This window comes from Gymnogyps californianus, chromosome 2, assembly GCF_018139145.2.
Source record: "Gymnogyps californianus isolate 813 chromosome 2, ASM1813914v2, whole genome shotgun sequence".
NCBI classification, from domain to species: Eukaryota; Metazoa; Chordata; class Aves; order Accipitriformes; family Cathartidae; genus Gymnogyps; species Gymnogyps californianus.
The window spans coordinates 66810529-66830023 of record NC_059472.1 but is presented as its reverse complement, the minus strand read 5'-3'; the positions used below and the strand labels follow the sequence as shown (position 1 = coordinate 66830023).

Below are 19495 nucleotides of genomic sequence, written 5' to 3'. Positions count from 1 at the left end.
GTTTTCAAATTCTTTGGAAGGCAGTCCCAGCTTTCTGTCGCTAGCTAGCTGTAATGTGCAGTGAGTGGTGTGTATTTTTAATGGTAATGAACTGTAAGAGGGAATTTAATGTGTATAACGTATGCATGCCAGAGATGCGGAAGAAAAGGTGTGCTTCTGGAGAAGGAGCAAGCTGTATAAAGGAAAAGAATAATTTGAGGCATTTTCAAATTGCAGTTTTGACTTTTGGAGTGTTAATATAACGAGTGCACTTGGTAGCATGTGGCTAACCGTATGTGCTGGTTTTGGCTGGGATAGAGTTAATTGTCTTTATAGTAGCTAGTATGGGGCTGTGTTTTGGATTTGTGCTGGAAACAGTGTTGATAAATACAGGGATGTTTTCGTTACTGCTGAGCAGTGCTTACACAGAGTCAAGGCCTTTTCTGCTTCTCACACCACCCCACCAGCGAGCAGGCTGGGGGGGCACAAGAAGTTGGGAGGGGACGCAGCTGGGACAGCTGACCCCAACTGACCAAAGGGATATTCCATACCATAGGGAGTGAGGCTCAGCATATAAAGCTGGGGGAAGAAGAAGGAAGGGGGGGGACACTGGGAGTGATGGCGTTTGTCTTCCCGAGTACCCGTTAGGCGTGATGGAGCCCGGCTTTCCTGGAGATGGCTGAACACCTGCCTGCCGATGGGAAGTGGTGAATGAATTCCTTGTTTTGCTTTGCTTGCGTGCGCGGCTTTTGCTTTCCCTATTAAACTGTCTTTATCTCAACCCACGAGTTTTCTCACTTTTCCTCTTCTGATTCTGTCCCCCATCCCACTGGGGGGGAGTGAGCGAGCGGCTGTGTGGGGCTTAGTTGCTGGCTGGGGTTAAACCATGACCCTGGAATTGATGAAAAGGCCAAACAAATGCACTTCCGATAGGAATTAATGCTTTTAAGTGGTTTATAACAAAAACTGTTTTGAGATGGATACTGTTTGTAACTTTTTTTTGTCTGGAGAGTGGTAGTTGGTATAGTGGAAAACTGAAGCCATGTTATTTTTTTTTGTGGAAGCTTTTAGGTAATGGTGATTTTCACTTAAGGAGCAAAAGTGTCCCTTTAAATGCTATTTTGCATAGCTGCAAAGGTTAATCCTCATATTTTGTCTAAAAGATATGTTAAATGTGGAAACTTCGATTCCTTTTCTGGAGCAATTTCTACTTAAAATGACTTCTGCCTTATTAAAGCCAATTATTTAAAATTATACCCCTGTAGCTGAAATAGATGGGGCTCCAGAATAAATGGTTGCAGCCTTAGGGAAGAGGCTTCAGTCTTTGCTCATTTTAACTGTGCCTATAGTGTTTGTCGGTAATATTGTTCACTCCCCTGTAATGGAATTGCTCTGCCAGTATTGAATGCATTAGCGCCAACAGAAATGAACAGTTTAACAAGGTAACCATGTATACATGATAATTTCTGTTGTAATATTTGATGTTTGGGACACTTGAACATTTTGGAGGGGGAAAGCAAATGATAATTTGAAGGTTCTGCTCGAAGTCGAGATTCTAGAGCTATATTGAGCGCAGAGCTGACTTGAAGAAATAAAATACTCAACAAAATGTTTAAAACATTTAAGAGCAAATGCTAGGGAAGGTCAGCTGCTTTTAAAAGCAGTCTTGAATTCAAAAACCTTGGGATGCATGTAATATACTAATGTGTCAAAAATGGAGAAGTCTTATAAGTGAAATAGAGTTGAGAAGGCTATATCTGCACTGATATGCTATGAAAAATTACGACAGATCAATAAAGATAGCAAGTCAATGCATGTAAATTAAAAGTCCTACAAGGATGTTTGTCTTCAGAAGTAAAAAGTGGTGTTGCAGCGGTGTAGCTTAACTTCAGGTAGAGATTAACGCTTCAAAAAACCATTAAATTTTTAAAATGTAGATTTTGAGTTGAAGTTCCTGTAAGATTTAAATTTGTCGTCTTTATTGAGATTTCCAGGTTAGAGTTAAGTTGGGGAGAAAAAGCAGTGGAGGGTAAATAGTACCGCTTCTGAACTAGAAATATGCTGTAATTTTTACCCTCTTTAAGGAGGATAAAAAAATTCTGTAAAACTACATCATATCCAAGTCTAATGTTTAGAAATGAAAATAATGGGTTTTTTGAAAAGTAATGCAAATTCCAAAGAAACAAAAGAGAAATTATATAAATAAATGTAATGCCTCCTAAAATGAATAAAGCTCTTTTTCAAAGGTCTCTTCCATAATTTTCTTGAGACATAAAACTTAAAAAAAACCAAGCAAACAAAAAAAAACCCCAAAACCAACCCAAAAAAACCAATAAAACCCAAACACCAAAACACAAATTCCCAAAAAACCTAACTTCATCTTCAGGCCAGTGCTCCACTGTACCTGCATCATATCCTTCTAGCGTATCTTGCGACATCTTATAGCTGGGAGCTCACACGTTACTGCATGTAACTAATGTGAATTAACATCTCCACAGTTACTGTGCATTATGCTATATGTTCACATCCTGGCTTGTGATACCTAAATTTGCTCAAAAAGACAGGCTTTGTAGGACAAGAGCTAGCTTCGCAAGTGTACGGTTTTCTGTGTTTTCAAGTCCTTTTGTTTGGGGAAGGGGCAGGCAGGTGAATTTGGAGACTTGTACGTCAGATGTTCCTTTGACCGTCCTGCACGTGGTCTGACAAGGAGGCATCCATGAGGAGGAGGAATCGGCCATGGTGACATTTTATAGCTGTGAGGAAGCTGCAGAGCTGTGAAAGAAGGGCTTCTTATGGCTGCAAGAGGGTGAAAAAAAGCTCCTTGGGTAGCAGAGCTATTTTGTGGTGTCCTTTCTTTGAATTTTGTTAGTAAGATGGCTCTGAGAAGAGAACCAGACCTGTGCTGTTTTTCAGGTATGGCTTCATCTACTCCTGAGATAGCACATTAGCTGTTGAGTATAAAACCTGGTTTTGCTGACAAAAGAATAATATTTTCAGAAATGCCTGTCACTTAGTGAGACAGTAGGATTGTCTCTAGCCCATAGTTCTCTGCCTCCTGGCACCAAATCTTGCTGGTACCCAGATTTAAACACACGATCACATTGTTGCACAGGAGGTGAGCAGTGGTGACTGCCACTCATGTATTTGTGTGCAGTGGCAAATAAAGATAATTTCAGTTGGTTTAGTTGACTCTTAATATAGGTTTAACATCAGACTGTGTGCCGCAGCCAAGGAGCCTGCAGATAGGCAATCACCACAGTTCAGCAGATGCAAGATAAGTTTGTATGCTGCAGTTGTCCTGTTTCTGAGCCAGCAATTGGACATTAACTGTGTTTCATAATCGTTCGAAGTCTTTGGAAATATGTACTCTATCAAGATGCGGGACACAATATATATTCTTAAGCATTTGTAATTCTTAAACAAATTTCTGTATTCCTGTTTTGCTACCCTGAATGTAAAATTAGCCCCCATAGTGGTTTTTTTTCCCCCACTGCCAACCTATGTAATGTTCTCCTGAGGGCTCTGTTCCTTTTTTTTGGCTTTTTCTTTTTTTAACCTAGGCTTTGTTTTGTTTTATTGTGATTGTGTGGGGGTTTCATGTGGGGTGCTTTGTGTTGTTTTTTTTTTTTCTTTTTTTCTGGAGTCATTGAATCAGGAATACCTTTCACATCCGCCCCTGTGAGCTTAGCCAAGGCAGATGAACAAAGATCTCTTGTTGTACACAGCTTTCTCAACAACTCAGGGCACTGTTAATATTGCCCTGTCAAATCAATTTATTTCAGAAAGAGAAGCAGCACCTGTCAAGGGAGTACACTGTCTGATAAGCTAGGGTGCTTCGGGGGAAGCTGGCCAGGCTTCAGACGACAAGCTTCATTGCCTGCCCCATCACCTGAAAACTTCTCGTTTTCTACGCTCTGCAGTGACATGTTATACTGGATAGAGTCCTGCTCGAAACAGTCATTTCACAAGGGCTTCGGAATTGAGTGCAGAACAGCCTGTTACATTTTAGTTACCCATGTTTGAGGCGGATGTTGATGTGAATTGAAAAATATATTTTAAAGTTCACATTAGGATATAGTGTCTGGTGTGTGCCAACTTTCTTTTTTAATAAAATCACTTCTCTTGGAGTCTGAACTGTCTTTGGTCTGACTCCACAGAGTGGCTCACTAAAATACTCGATCCATTATCTTTCCTGCTTGCTTGGTTCCTCTCTGTGCTCATGCTTGTGTGTGTCTTCAGAGGAAGGTGAGCATTTTTCTTTGAAAAAGAGTGCTTTGCAGCATGATTAAGCTTGAAGTAATATGCAGATTTTCCCTGGAGATAAATCCTGATAAAATATTTCCCTTGAGGCTTTTTGAATCAGGATTCTATCACGTTATGGGAAGCATTGAGTGATTTAGGGAGTGGGAGCAGTTAAATAACGAACAAAACATTACTCTCTGTTCATCATTTGCGTGTGTTCCTGTTGTGATGAGGGCTCATATTGAGACTGGGCTTCCTCGGGTCATCCCAACTCTGCCTTTTGGAGTTGAGAGCATCTTACAGATAAGCAGTATTAAACTGATGGATTCTTCTGATTGTACATTAGAGCTATGAAAAGCCTGTGTCAGATGGGATTAAGAGTCATTTAGGTTGGCTGTCAGCAGCAAAAATGCTTTTAACTCATCCAGTTGAAGGCTAAAGTGCTCCATGGTGTCAGGATCTCCAGCAAGCCCAGGGAGTGCTTCTGGGCTGCCTTCCCAGCCTTCCCCGCTCCCCCCCCCATTTCAGCTGGCTCCTGTTGGAGTATGTCTTCAGTGTGGCAGGCAAGGAGGCCTGTGTAGTAACGATTTCCTGAAGCACTAGTAGGGAACCTGCTGTTGTAGTTGTGTGGCTCATGAGTATGGTGGGTAGTTGGGCTTGTCTGATCAGTAAGGATTGGTTTGAAAAACTGCCAGTGGATTACGGAGCCTGTAGTATTTGCTGCATAATGCCAACAGATAACCCCCCAAAGAGAATGCTTTGCTTTGGCTTAATTTATTCAAGTGGATGTTCAAACAAAATTAAAAAAAAAAAAAAAAAAAAAAACCCGAAACATCTAAACCAAACCTGTTATAAAATACTTGTCTCAAAAAGATATAACCACCCACCCCCCCATCAGAAATGCTCGTTCTCTGTCCATTCACTTCAGTAATACTCTGAAACAAAACTACTCTGGCTTCAGTCCAAAACCAATCTGTGAATGTGCCAAAAATGTGATAAATGCTAATCAAATGTAAAATAATGAATCAGCTGTGACATTTTATTATGGAAATTAAACATCATGCAAACCCTTGCCTAAGGAAAATAAATTGTCAGGAAAAATACTAATTTTCATGTGATAATTAAGTTTTCTTTGCTTTTCATTTCCATGTCTAATAACGTTTCAGTTTCACTTTTTATAACAGGCATTAGTTATGAAAGCCATTTCAAGCAGGATTTAATTTATGGAATTAAAAAGGATTGCCACTCCCACTTAATTGTAGGAAAATAGAACTGGATGTAGGGAATGGTTGTGCTATTTTGAGGGTCAGAAAGATCTAAAAGGTTGAAAAACTGACTTGCCAACGTACTTTACCACAACCCTTCTAAGCAAGTATGCTGCTCTTCAGTGGTATGATGCCCGTTTTCCTTGCCAATTCTGGAAGAGTGTGAGTGTCGGTGAATTGTACCTGTTATGAAATGCTCCTACAACTTCTCATCTCAGGGAGAACCTCAGTGGACTGGTAGGCCTATTCTAGGGACATAGTCCTAAGGGTGAAATATTAATAATGGTTTTATTAATAATGAAACCTTAGTTTGCTGGGTGGGCCTGGTGGATTTGCCTTCAAGGTCTTTAATTTGTTGAGCTCTTGTGGGTATGTATTGAATTAAAAGGGATCTCTCTAGCATACTGTGTCTAGCGTCATGTGCTCACAAGCATATGGCATACCCCATTCGTGAACTTCCTGAGCTCTGTCTTATGAGCAACAAATGCCTCCTGCATTTCCCCTTTCATAATGATCCTTCCTAATTTCCATCTCATCTGCATTCCCAGCCAGCTATGATCATCGTTATTTTTTGTTGCTGTTTGGTTATATTTGTTTTCCTGCAGCAGTTTTCACCTCTTTGTTTTATTTGTAAGTGACAATAATATCCATTCTCAGGTGTAGTTTTGCCAGCCTAGGTGGGTTAAGTTCTTTCCGCTGACACCTGTAAGACAGGATCTCTATTCTTTGTGCCATTTTTCTATGCCCGTTCAGTCTGAATTTACCTTTCTTGAAAATGAGTGAATCCTATTTTGCACAGTATGTCAGAAATAGTCTAAGTAGGGTCTGTGGAGTAGTATTGAACAGACGATGAGTACTCTCTCTGATCACTTCTATTGTGATTGTCTTTATTTTTCCATCCTAAAGTGACATTTGCCTGTTTCATGGTCGTATCACAACCACCTTGTGGTGAGTTGTTACGCACAGAATTTTCTCCTCATTTCCAACTGTTTAAAACTCCTAGCTGCATGCAGAAGTTTTTATTAGTCTCCAAGCGCACGACCCGCCACTTTTGTTTCACTGAATTTTTTTCTGTGTCTGTTATTCATCAAACCCATGCGATCTTTTCTGTAGGTTAGTCCAGTCCTCCTGTCTTGGCAGGGTTTCTCAACTGTGGGCTGTCAGCTGACAGATTTCATCAATGTAGCTTTACTTTTTGTGTAAGTGTTACTCGTTAAAATACTAGGTCAGATTGGCGTCAGAGTTTGTCCTTGATGTGACAATCCCCAGTAGTAACCTCTGTCTCAGCTTGACTTTATTCCTTAACACTGCTAATAGCAGATGTTTTGAGTGCGTTTCTTGGAAATATTCTGGAGTACTTAATATTTTATCACTTTCAAATTGCAGTGTACAGAAGCACTACCATATCTAGGATGGAGGACACGGTTTTAATAATATCATTTCATTATTAAATAAATATATAGTGTCAAAAATAAGGGTATTCAGTGCAAGAGTATCTATAAAATTGTCTTTTAAATAGCCCTACTAGTCAAACAAAATACTTACACAATTAGACCTGTAATACTGATTAACATGAGCAATGTCCTGACAGCCTGGCAGTATTATGTTCTGTCAAGCAGATGTGTTAAGGATCTCCTGAATTTGGCTAGCTTAAGCGGGGCTAAAAGCATGTGTGGCATGTAATTTTGAAAAAAGCTGAGCACGTTTTTATATCACCACAAATGATACTGCTTGGCCATTTCTGATTAAACCACCACTGGCATCCACATTACTTAGGATTGAGTTTTCCTACTACAGGACCTTGAGCTAACAGTTCTTTTCCTAACCTTTCCTTTCCTTGGAGTCTCTCTTCATGGAAATGTTGTGGACTACTATTTTTGACACAACATCACATGGGTGATGTTTTCTATCATCGAACCAGGACGCTATCACAGAATTTAATCCCTCAAGTCAGATCATTCTGTGAAAGTTTGCTTTAGCTCTTTCTTCAGTCAGCAAGGTATCTTAAAGGATATTTGTAAAACTCGGGGACATAAATTCTTCCCTCCCTCAAACATCTGATCTTGCTGTTCTCTTTCTGATTCCCTTAAGCACAAACAGAAGATTTCATTCCTCATGTATTGGTTCTTCCATCTTCCTTGTCTGTAGCAGGATGTCACAATTGCTAGCGGTCTAATAACGCACTCACGCTGCACTCGTTGTTTTCTGGAGGCTTCAGTTGACACTCTGGTAGGATAGGCAGCGAATGTAAGCAGCAGGAGGTCATCCAAGCTCTCGAGTTTGCAAAGTATATTGGAATACATGGGAAGGAAAAGAGGAACAGAGAAAGCCATCTGCCGAGGACTGTAGTATAGCTTACTAGCAGATCTGCTAGACCTCTGGTTTCTTTATCCTATCCAGGAGCCATATAGCATTTCATGGGGTCTTGGTCAACTCTTTTTTTTTTTTTTTTTTTTTTTTTTTTTTTTCTTCCCCCCACCAACCTGGCCAGTCTCACCCATAAGTTTTTAACTAAAAAATTAATATCTGAGTCTTCAGGTTTTTTGTTGTGTGGTTTTTTGTTTGTTTTTTTTTTTTTAAACCTCTTTCCATCATGCCTCTGGGCAGCTAACACAGTTTGCTAGTGCCTGATTATATAAGCACTAGAAAGTTTGGCAGCTCATAAAACAAGATTTCCCTTTGTAGTATTACATTTTGTATCGTCTTTGAACATGACATTTTTGGCAGTGTAGAGGAAAGTAAGTTGGAAATGGATCTTTGCTACTTTCTTCTTTGTTATATTATTTTTCTGTCCTGTTTCACTGTGATCCCTCTGTTTCATGCTTGATAAAGTTATTTGTGAGGTTTTTTTCTGAAATTCTTCAGCTCCGAGGAAAGGCATGTGGAGGCTTAGTGGGGCGCTGTAGCTGGATAGAGTATTTTTGGCTGCCTTCTTCCATCACATAGGTAAAATGAAGAAAGCCACTACCAAAAACACTAATGGTGTAGGCTGTCATCTCTTTAAACACTGAATAATTTATGTTGACAATGTTACTTTTATACACTGTAAAGAATCAGTACTTTGAGACAAACCTGCTATGTGTCCCCATAGGTACTTTGTATTTAGGTCTGTCAACAAAGTAGGACTACACAGTGAATGATTGCTGGTTGCATTTAGAGTACTTAAATATAACTTTGTTTTATTAAAACAGATGATCTGTCACAGCTTGTCCACTATACCTTCACAAAGTCAGTGTTTTGACATTCTCCAGACTGGCATCTGTAAATACCTGGTAAGTACCATTTTGTCTTCTAGGTTAACTTCCTTGTGATAAATTTTGTAACAGTCTCACTAAGCCTCAAATCCACTTATTCCATATATATCATGTATAATTTCAGCATTTGCAGAAGTTTTCAACAAGATTAGTGGAGTTTTAAAAAATATAACTGTTGGGATCCAAACTTCCATGGATTTTTTTTTTTTTTTTTGCTCCGATTTGTGAATAGTTCAGCAGTTCAGCCGTAAATGAAAGGCTTCTTGTTTTGGTTTGGTTTGTTTTTCAAAAGAGCGACTAGCAGCTTTAGATGAGTTTTACAGTCTGTCTTCTCCTTCTAATCCTGAACGCTCCCTGAGCTGAGGACGGGGATGGCAAAGCCAGAGCTAGGTAGCAGAACTGTAAGGCACAGAATTTGCAGTTACCTGTGGTGCTGCCTGCCGAGAGGGAGGGATCCGTCTGTCCTCCTGTCGAGATGGTTCTGCGATCTAACAAGTACCCGCGGTTCCCTGTATGGAGCCCTACTGAAAAATTACTAGACCAAAGCTTCCATAGGGCGTGGCTTACCTATAACTGTAGTCTGGATTTTTGGGGGTGGGTGTTGACTTAAATCGCAGCTTTTAAACCCGCTTATGCGTTCTACTACACTGTCCCTTTGAGAGCAAACAGTTAAGTGGATTTTTATAGTTGATTAGTCTGCTGCCCAAGATCTCTAACTGGATGATGACACCTAAAAAGGAAGGAAGGCACTGTGTAGGCAACATCCTATATGGGAGCTTATTTAAGCAGTCTCATCTACTGGATTTGTATAAATTGAAATGTCTGTGTTGACATCATTTTCCAGACTGGCTGACTGGCACGTTTCATCAGCGGTGTTGGCTAATTTGATCTTCAGGATGCTACTTTATATGCAGACATCCGTCTAGCTCACTATCATTATTTCCTATTTGTGGTTGGTCAGGAACATCGTTGTTAGCTTTTATTATTTAGTGCCTCCGATGTCCTGTAGTATTCAGCAGGGTCTTGGTGACAGTTGCAGTCCATCTTCTGTCACGCAGGAATGCCATCCTTCTACCTCTGCAACTGGCGGGTGCAGGGTCAGCTCGGGACAGTGATCTGCGCTCGTGGCCTTGAAATACACCTAGTGTCTTATTGGAAGTATTTAAAAGTTTGAACCCATCATTGTTCTTTATCTTTTACCTCTCGTGAGTAATCATACCAATGAAATACATTCCACATTTCTGTAGCTTGTACTCTATTGATCTTTTTCTAAACATTTCTAAAAGAGCTGACCTTGTTAAGTGAACCAACTGCCTCTGTCAGCTTAAAACAATGTACTTGCAGGTGAGCAAATTAGGCTACTCTAAAACTCCTTAAATTAGTTTTTAATAAGATAAATGGTGCCACATTAGCAATGCATGAATTTTTTTTACGTCTTTACAGGACAAAAATCTAGGATAGCTACTCAATAGCACTTCAAAATTTAAACTGCTTTCTAATTCACTGTCTCTACCCAAAAAAGAATTTTTTCTAAATTATTTATCATGCCTGTAAAATCCTTACTCAAGATGATGTTCTCATTTTAACAACAGAAGAGTATCACCCCAGCTGTGGGCCCACCATATGTTTCATTAGCTTTAATTTAACTCGGCTCATAATGCTCTCATTCCTGTCAAGCCTGTTGGATTTCTAAGGAGACTCACCCTGATGACGATCCAGTAGAAGCTTTTCTTTCTGGAGAGTAAATCTGAGTTTTCTTCTACCTCAGTGACTGCTCACTGCTGTTTCAAGACACAGAAGGGCTGCTCGGTCCCATGATGTATGCTTAAAAGGAAAGACCTGTTCTGTCCAAAACATTCTGTTTGTGCCTGTACCATCTTTCAGAGCAAGGCTCAAAGCAGTGTTTTTTTTTTTTTTTTTAAATACATTTGAGATGAGTGTTTATTTAGAGGAGATGGAATGAAGATGCTGGTTTAACCTTCTGTTGGTATGGGTGGCAATTTCTTAGGAAAATAGGGATTTGAAAAAATGCGGTAGTGTGTAGAACTTGAACAGAAACAAAGTAATATATGTCATGATATGAAAGAGATTCATTCAGCTCTAGACATGCTTGTATACCAGCAAAAAACCTTGTGTATAAAGTGATGAACTTGGGGTTTTTTTTTGTTTTAATACAGGTTGGATTGGTTGTAATACCCGATAGCACAGCTGGATCTGTTCTGTGTGCCATAAATAAGCTCTTGGATCAAGCTTGCATCCTAAGTGAAAACCTGCACAAGTTCTTAGCCTCTTGTTGTTACAGTCTTCTGTACTTTCTGCTCACTTTAGACAAAGAGGATGCAGAACACGTACAGAAAAGGTAATGCTGCTTTTCTTACCATGTTAATTGTCTCTGCATTTATACCCACAAGTATTTAGAGATGTAAAATGAAAGGATACCCCCTCCACATCCCCCCAATTTATTTTGCTGTCTGTCTTTTGCTTACTTCAAAACAGTACTTGGATTTAAGAAAAACAGCTGCCAAGTTAGCTGGAATTATTTAAAACAATAACTGAAGAAGGTTTCACCTCGCATTGTTCTAGTTAGATGTCAGAACCATCCTGACTTTAGAAAGGTGGATATTTATACCTTAATCTTTAGCTTTAGCCTTTAGTTTCATTAGATACATTGAAAAGCAACATGGAAAGGATTTGGCTTTATAAGCTTGTACTCTTAACTGACTTGATATTTCAGCTTTAACAAAACTTCCCAGGCATCATTTTATAGACTGAAAATCCATTTGATTTAAAAAAACAAAAGCTACAGATACCAGATTTACATAAGTTTATTTACCTGTATAACAGAAATGTCTTTAAACAGTTTAAACTTCAGATTTTTCCTCTAATTGTTGCATATACAGGAAAGTTGTTCAAAGCTTACTTAGAATTTAAGGCGTGTTTTTAAAGCCGGCGTCCTCCTTCACTTACTGTATTTAATGACTTGCATATGACAAAAAGCTGATTCCATTGTTTGACTTCTTATGAGTCTTAAATAAAGATTCAGGTGTACCTGAACAATGACTGAAAGAAAAATCTCTTCCCAGCTGCATCAAGCAGAAATTACACTGTGTAAGAGCTTCAGTAACATTTGTAGCTGCAGGGCAGGACCTTAAATTTTTTCCAGTGCTGTACATAATTTTAGAATATTTTCAAGCTTAGCATTTTCTGGTACAGATTTTCTGCTTCAGCACTAACTATAGCGAAGGCAGTTGGCATGACTGAATTCAGAGGCACGTTTCCTTGTACAACGCTGAGGCTAGTTCACAGAAGCGTACTTGAAATACGTGTCCTCGATCATTTCAGTTTTTGTTCTCTTTTCCTCTCAGGGATATGCTGTGGGGATCATGTATTTCTGCATTAGCACTCCTGCCGCGATTACTGAGACTGATGCTGCAAAGTCTGCAAGTGAGCAGGATCTGTCGGGAAGAACTGCCCGTTGTTGCTCAGTTGCTTCGCTTACTAATGCAACATGGTCAGCTCAGGAGCCATATGATCACAAATGAATTTCTGGTGCAACAGATTATCAAGGACATCATGGTATGAAACTCATTCTTGTCTCCCACAGATTACAAGGGTATACAAGGTTTAAAAATTATTGCAAACACGAAGAACAGATGTTTAGCAAAACACAAGTTACGATTGTCTTTTATTTGTCTTGGAAGCCCAGGCTGTGTGGAAGGCTGCTACTTGTCCAAGCTCCTGTGGTCATTGCACAGATGAGGCAGTTCTGAAGTTTAGCTTGCACCCAAGCCAGGGCCCTGGACAACAGTTGGCTTCCTAACAAAATGCACTGGAAGCGGATTACCTACACAGCCTGTCTGAGGGAGAGCTGTCCCAAAATAAGAAACTAGTCTTTTTCTGTTTATTGGAGCAGGGGTATATAGGTGTACGAAGACGTTATTAAATCAGACAAACTCTCTTAAATATGTACGGTGCAAAATATATTCTCTTTCAAATACCGCAAAACGCAGCGCTTCTATTCACGTGTCTACGTTCCAGTGCTTTTGAGATTATTACGGTTGCTCCTCTCTTCAGCAAAAAAAAAAAATCTGAAGACTGCCTTCACACAGAGCTCTTACTGGTTTTGAGTGCAGGAAGTTTGTACGGCACACGGGTTGCAATAAGTAAGCCACAGGTATCCATTAGTAGCTTTCTAAAGGTCTGTCACTAGAAACATAGCATGAGTGGTGGCAGAAGCAGCTGCAAGAGAGTATCGTGCAAGTTCTCTAACAGAGAATGAAGTGGTTGGTTTCCTTTGGTGTTGAAAACGCCTCAGCCTGTGTTTGTGATGTTCCACTGTGGGTGGGTTGTGTTTGTTGGTGGTGGTTTTTTTGTTTGTTTGTTTTAATCACTTATGAATGCTAAGGAGGGTGAATTACTGGCCTGTGGGCTACACTGGTCTATTGGTAGCAGTTGTCCTGTAGACTGGGGTATTGAGCTCTCCTGCTTTAGTAGAACCACGCTCATTTGCATTTTAATCGATTATAAAGTGCAGAATTGGAAAGTAAGCAAGCCGCTATAATGAAGAGTAAGGAAATCACATCTGGTGTAATTCACACACTTCATAACGTAACACCGACTTGGCGTACCAAGTAGTAATGCTTTATTATTTCAGCTTTAACGGACATACCATGCTGAAACGTATAAATGAGAAGAATAATGTCACTGTGTGCAGGTGAACAAGGCTGTCTTGTACCTTTAACAGCGCACCTGATTAACTGTGAAAACAAAGCGAAGCTTTGCAAGTGCTGTTGGTGAAATTGAGTTTTACCTTTTTTCCCCTTCTTTCTAGACACTGAAGAGTGGTGAAGTTCAAGAGCAGTGGCTAACAGACCTCCATTACTGTTTCAACATCTACCTTGCCTCTCATCCCCAGGGACCTGGCCCTATAAACACAGTATATTAAAGAGGTCGAACTGCATTTATTGTAAAGCATTTACTTCTATTTAGTTTTGAATGGAAGATGTTGGAACAAAGCTTGTCCATTTTTTTGTAAGTGAAACAGAATAAAAATTTTACAAAGAACTGCGTACCTCTGTTGCCTTTCTTTTCAAGCAAGTAGACATTACTGGAAGTTTAGTACATGTGGTGACCGCAGTGAGGGGTGTTAAAGGAAATCCAGTCTCCTTGAAGTTTAAGTGCTTGCACGGAAACAGACTTATATTGGCTCCAATCGTCTATTATTTCAAAGCTCATATTAATTAAAAAAATTAGAATTATGTAATACCAACTAGAAGAAAAAATAGAAAACAATATACTTCGAAACTAGAGTAACATTTTTTTATTTTTGCTGAGTTCCTATTTTTAAATACTTTGTGCAAGGTAAATACTGTATGCTGGCAGCTCCAAAGCTATTGTAAGAACAAGTTTTCTTCTAGAATAGAAGATGGGACCATCTTTTCTTGCTTTCTGTAGAAACACTTTTTATACATGTATAAAAATAGTTATTAATATGGAAAAAAATCGGTGATAAACTCAAAGGGTAGAAAACACACCCCTAACAATTTCCATAGGCTGTGGAAAGCAATTTATTTACTGAGTGCTTCTGTCAACATCTCTACTCCTCCTTCCAAATCCATAGCTAGCTAAGAAACAATTGTTTCTTTAGTACAGAAGGGGAGCATGAAGGCTGTTCTTCCGTCCCTGTTTAGATTTTGAAATACATTTAATAAATTTGAGGTGAAATTGAACAGCAGTCTTTCAGAACTGTTACATCTTTAGTACAGTTTTCCTCTCCTTTGAAACCGCATTTGAGGAACACATTCAAAATTCCTACTTTCGACAACGGAAAACTTTGGGAGCCCCTGCAACTCTATTGTAATGCTGGGCTTAGTGCTTCGTTTCTGTTTCCAAATGCAATTCAGATTTCATGCTGTCAGTAAATAAATTAACAGTTGCATTTAAAAACTAATTTGTACACAAAATAAGTCCAACTCCTAAGAAGTCTGCTTAGCATGTAATGCTGAGATAATACAAAATTGAAAATATGTTCAAGTTTAATATGTTGTAGAGGACTTGTACATTATGAAAGACAACAGTTGTACCGGAATGTGCTCTTTAAATTCCAAACATTCAGTTTTGCTTAGTGCTTGAGTCCTGTATTTTTTGATTTTGCAGCAGTGGTTGGTCTCATGTTGTATGAAAATTGCTTTGATTTTCCCATGTTCTCCAGCAAATTAACACACTGTAGGTTGTTTACTGCAAAAGAACAAAATGGTTTTGATGAGTAACTCTAGTGGTTAAAAAGAAGTTTGATCTACACTGGATTCTAGTTTTCATAAACAATGAATCTGCCAGGAAAAGAACATGCCTTTTTCCTGACAGCTCACTGTTAATTATCTGCAAATAGAGTTCGGTTTCTGTGGCACCCAGTACAACTTACATAGAATGCTACTGCGTATGTTTAACGCAGCCTATAGTAATGGAGCTTAACTTGAGATTTACCCTCATAAACGAATGAAGGTTTCCAGGCTGACGGTTCAGTCACTAAATCAATGTTCTTGGCTGAGTGTGCTGAAGAGCAGGAAGAGATTTTGTTGAGCGATATTTAGCAACATTAGGTACTGGGTCATTTCTAGAAGGTAGGGGAAACTAGTCCAGGGCTAAAGCGAGTACTCTCTGAATTATTAGCAAAAATGAACGTCCGCTGACCATTCTCTTAGTTTTGAGTCTGGCTGAATGTCTGGACTCATTCAATGTTTTTATTTACTGTAATGTGCTACAAACAATACGTGTGTTTTCCTTTCCCAGTTTTGTAGAGATTGGATGCGAACATTTCAGTGCTTTATCCCATTCTAGCCAGGGTCATCCCAGGTGCAAATCTGAACATTTCATTGAGGGGGAGAACCCAGCACATCTTAAGGACGTCTTTCTAATGCCAAGAATTGCAAAACCTCCTCCTTTACAACTCTATAAACACACTTCAGTGTCCACAGTGAAACAACAAAAGGAGCTTATCTGTCTGACCTGCTGCAGAGAGCCTCTTCAAATGCCATTTATTGAATTGACAAAAGCCATCTATTTAATAAAAAAAATACATGAAAAAGGAACAACTTCCATGTTCCAAATTGTTTTAATCATAACAATCATAAAGGCCCTATTTGCCAGAATATTTTGAAGCACCTACCCAGTGTCTGTGTGTCCCATTGCACGCTCCTTGTCTACCTGTCATCCTCTGCCTCCTGTTACTTGCTTGCGCATTTCCTTTCAATACCTTCTGTGTGTCCCCACTCCAAAGTGTTTGGTCTGCTTATGCCAGTAAGTTAACCGAGTTTGGTGTCAGTCCCTGTTACAGATTTGTCACTGCATGCTTTTTCCGCTACCTGTGTGGACGTTAAAACTAGGGCTGACAGTCAGTCTTCACCTTCCCAGATGTACCTTCTGCAAGAGAAGAATCAAACTGAACGGTCTATTCTGACCTACTCCAGGCACCTACGTCAGAAATAGAGTATCTGGCATTAGCCACTGACAGCTCTGAACTTTTCCAACAAGCGTAATGTTGTCATGCACAAAGGCAGTCAGATGAAAAACATGTTATTGTCTTTAAGTAAGGGCTAAAGTTCCCTGAGCTCCTATTAGGTGAATAAAAGTAGGTAGTGTTCTAAAGGAACTGGGCAGAGTTCCTATCGCTATCCTATTCGTCACCAAGTTATGAAAGCAAAGGACACTCAAACCTCAAAAGAAAGCCTTTTTATTTCAGAAGACAGGGAGATCTGTTGTCCTCAAAAGTTAAACGAAAAGAAGCATTATTTGCTAAAGCTCTTTTAAAATTTAGATTAATGTCTGCATGAAGAGGTGACAACCAAACACCTGTCTGCTCAGGCCTCTTTAAAACAGTTTTGAAACAGTGGAAGAAAAAAGCCTCTGTCCGTTAGTGAGGCAGAAACCCACCTACAGTGCTGACACACTGAGGGATAGGTCTACTGTCAGATTTCCTTTTGACTTCAGAGTTTTGTTAAACTAGTTGGAAAATGTATTTTACTTCCCTTTGCAAATTATCTGAACTCCTGTCTCCTTGAGGCATTTGCTTTGTTGCCATCTAGCTGTGGCCTGCCTCTGCGCTACATGTAGATACAACCATGAAGACCAAATGTCCAACGAGGCACTACCTCTTCACGCGGTGAAGGGCTAACATTACTGTAGCTCCCATCCCTGAGTAAGTGTGTAATACACTTGAGAAAGTCTTAAAAATGGCATTTAGTAAAGAAGTAGTAGGAGAGATGACCATGTACTCCAACTTCATTTTTAAGCTATCTGTCAATAATGCCACATGCATAACAGTTCCAGCCTTTAATGACTTGGATAATACTTTTACAATCTGTGTTCTTCGATGCTATTCTGTGTTACGCGGTGTAGCCCCATCTGCCTGCCTGCCTGCACGGCTTGACAGCCCTGATCGTGCCAACCCTACTGCCCCAGTACCAGTTCCATACATAACATTTCAGTTGCCAACAGAACTAAGGCTTTCCCAAGGAAGACCTGGTAACGACTACATGGCTTCTGAGTTAGCAGCAAATAAATGCATGATTTCGTTAGAGCCTTAAAACTTACTGCAGGTAAAATGCTATGGAATAATTGAGGCTCTGTGCACAGCGCAGGAACCCCATTATGCCATTTTAGAAGAAAGTGCAGAGATCAGATGAGTAACTTTGGATTTTCAAGTTTTCGTCTATGCCCTAAACCATGTATTTCTAACGAACAGGTGTGCAAATTCTTGGTACATGTCGAAATCTGCTCACTTTACTTCTATAGGACTAGTAAATATTTGTGCTGCTGAACCAAAGTATGAGCATCTGTAAGCAATTTTAACCACAGGTAAATGTTATCTGGCTTATCACCGCACAAGTCCATTATTTTAAGGTCTTTCCTAGTAACAGCCCAATGAAAATAGGTTTTCATATAAATGATTAAACATAAGGATAAAAGCACGGTGCTCAAATAAGTCCAAAAGTAGTGAAAGAAAAAGCGTGCAATCACAACAGGGTGGTAGTAGTTACGTGTTTTGATATGAGATCCTAGTTCTTCAGCAGATTTTTTTCTTTGCTAAGATGAAACCAATCTCATATGTATATGAACATTAAAGTATTCTTAACCTGTATGTGTCCTACCTGAGACCAGCTGCACATCAGAAAGTTTCAGCTTAGAAGGAGGTCTTGTTGGCTGATACACTTTGCCTTCCTGAGAACGTCCTTTAACAAACAATATGAACAGCTCTGTGTTTATTCACATAAAGGTGTGGTTATGTATAGCTATAAACTAAGTAGGCTACAGCATTATTTTATCTTAAAAATTATTCTCATTTATGATGAGGACACTCATGAGATGTTCTACATGACAGAAAAGTGTGACAACCACAACTGAACTTTAACCAAAGTTAAAATACATCTTGCAGTTGCTATAAAAAAGAAGGAAAATAAAATTATTAGCTTTATTTATTTTATTGTTGGCTATCTAAACTACAGAGCCATGATAGAAGTGAGCACCTGATAAAGTACATATAGTTAGCACATCCTTACTCCATCAGTGATCCACACTGTAAAGGAACTCAAGGTTTAAAAGCAATGCTTTTCCTCTACCCTTTCTTCAAGATGCATTCCTTTGCATCGTGCACATTCAGGCATGGTGCAAAGCAGTGCAGTGTTATCATAAAAGATGATCTTGCTCTTCCAATAAAGACCAGCTGTCTTCAAACAAGAAAGTTATTAACATGGAACAAGACCATATTCTTCAAATGGAAATATTTAAAAAACAACACAAAACCAAAAAAGTTTAAAACAATGCTTAAAAAAATTAAACCATAATCCAGATAGCCACAGTGCATCAATCCAGCCAGCTATCCCCAGTTTAACTGCTCTGTTCTCTTGCCACATTGATATATGTGAGCAGCTCTGGCAACAGAATTACTTGGTTGCTCAAGACCTGTGCTGGAATAATGCTATGTGGTGATTCAAACAGCTCTAGCAGCAGCCATTTTAAATTCCAGAGGTTTGGGGTTTTTTTCAACCTGAAACAGAAATACAATTACCCAGACCACCTGAGAGTCAGACTAATTTTTATAAATAGTTGAAATCCCTAACAATTAGGTAAGAAGTGCATAGAAGAATCCAAAATACAGGGAACACTCTGTTATAAAAATAAAAGCATAGCTATTTAAAATAAAGTATAGTGAAGACAAAATTACCATAGATCTGCTTAAGGATGGACTGCTTGCTGGTTTTTATGGCTGAGCTGGTTTTGTTCATAGATTTCAGATTTTTACATGAGGGAACTGATTTCAGAGGGCTATGGTTCAGCTGTTTCTTCCAAGCAACCTGAATGAAGAAGGCAGCTGTCTCTTGTCTCCATTTGTCTTCATCTTCTTTGCACTGCCGCTTAGCACTAAGAAGCTGAAACAACTCCTGTCTTAGCTGGTAACTAGAGAGCAGAAAAGAGAAGAGCACTTGTTTTAGGTGACCTGTTTTAACTTCGGTGCTTTCCATGCATCAGTTCACATGGTGGATTACATGAGTAACTGGGAAAACAGAACTCCCGCTGATGTGCTAAGTCATTTGGATGAGAAATGTTTGCTCAGAAGAAAAAGTAGGAGCTGGGTTCAATTCTGGATGCATCTATTATTTCACACAGCTAATAAAGACCTGGCATTACAGGTATCGAAAGTTACAGTACGGCAACATCAGCTTATCAACTGCTTTATAACATACAGAAAATCTGGAGAAG

At 39.3% G+C, this 19495-nt stretch overlaps 2 protein-coding genes across 2 annotated transcripts in view; one reads left to right on the top strand and one right to left on the bottom strand.

Moving 5' to 3' along the window:
* The window catches only part of TEX10 (testis expressed 10), a 62972-nt gene extending 49177 nt beyond the window's left edge, over positions 1-13795 (top strand). Inside the window, exons 12-15 of the mRNA XM_050891735.1 lie at positions 8678-8758; positions 10918-11099; positions 12106-12316; positions 13572-13795. Coding sequence (XP_050747692.1) covers positions 8678-8758; positions 10918-11099; positions 12106-12316; positions 13572-13685 — 588 coding nt within the window. The 3' untranslated portion in view covers positions 13686-13795. The remainder of the gene's footprint in view (positions 1-8677; positions 8759-10917; positions 11100-12105; positions 12317-13571) is intronic.
* Positions 13796-14064: 269 nt separating this feature from the next.
* The window catches only part of INVS (inversin), a 96310-nt gene continuing 90879 nt past the window's right edge, over positions 14065-19495 (bottom strand). The window contains exons 14-16 of the mRNA XM_050891188.1: positions 18960-19192; positions 17887-17967; positions 14065-14977 (exon numbers count right to left, since the gene is read on the bottom strand). Coding sequence (XP_050747145.1) covers positions 14862-14977; positions 17887-17967; positions 18960-19192 — 430 coding nt within the window. The 3' untranslated portion in view covers positions 14065-14861. The remainder of the gene's footprint in view (positions 14978-17886; positions 17968-18959; positions 19193-19495) is intronic.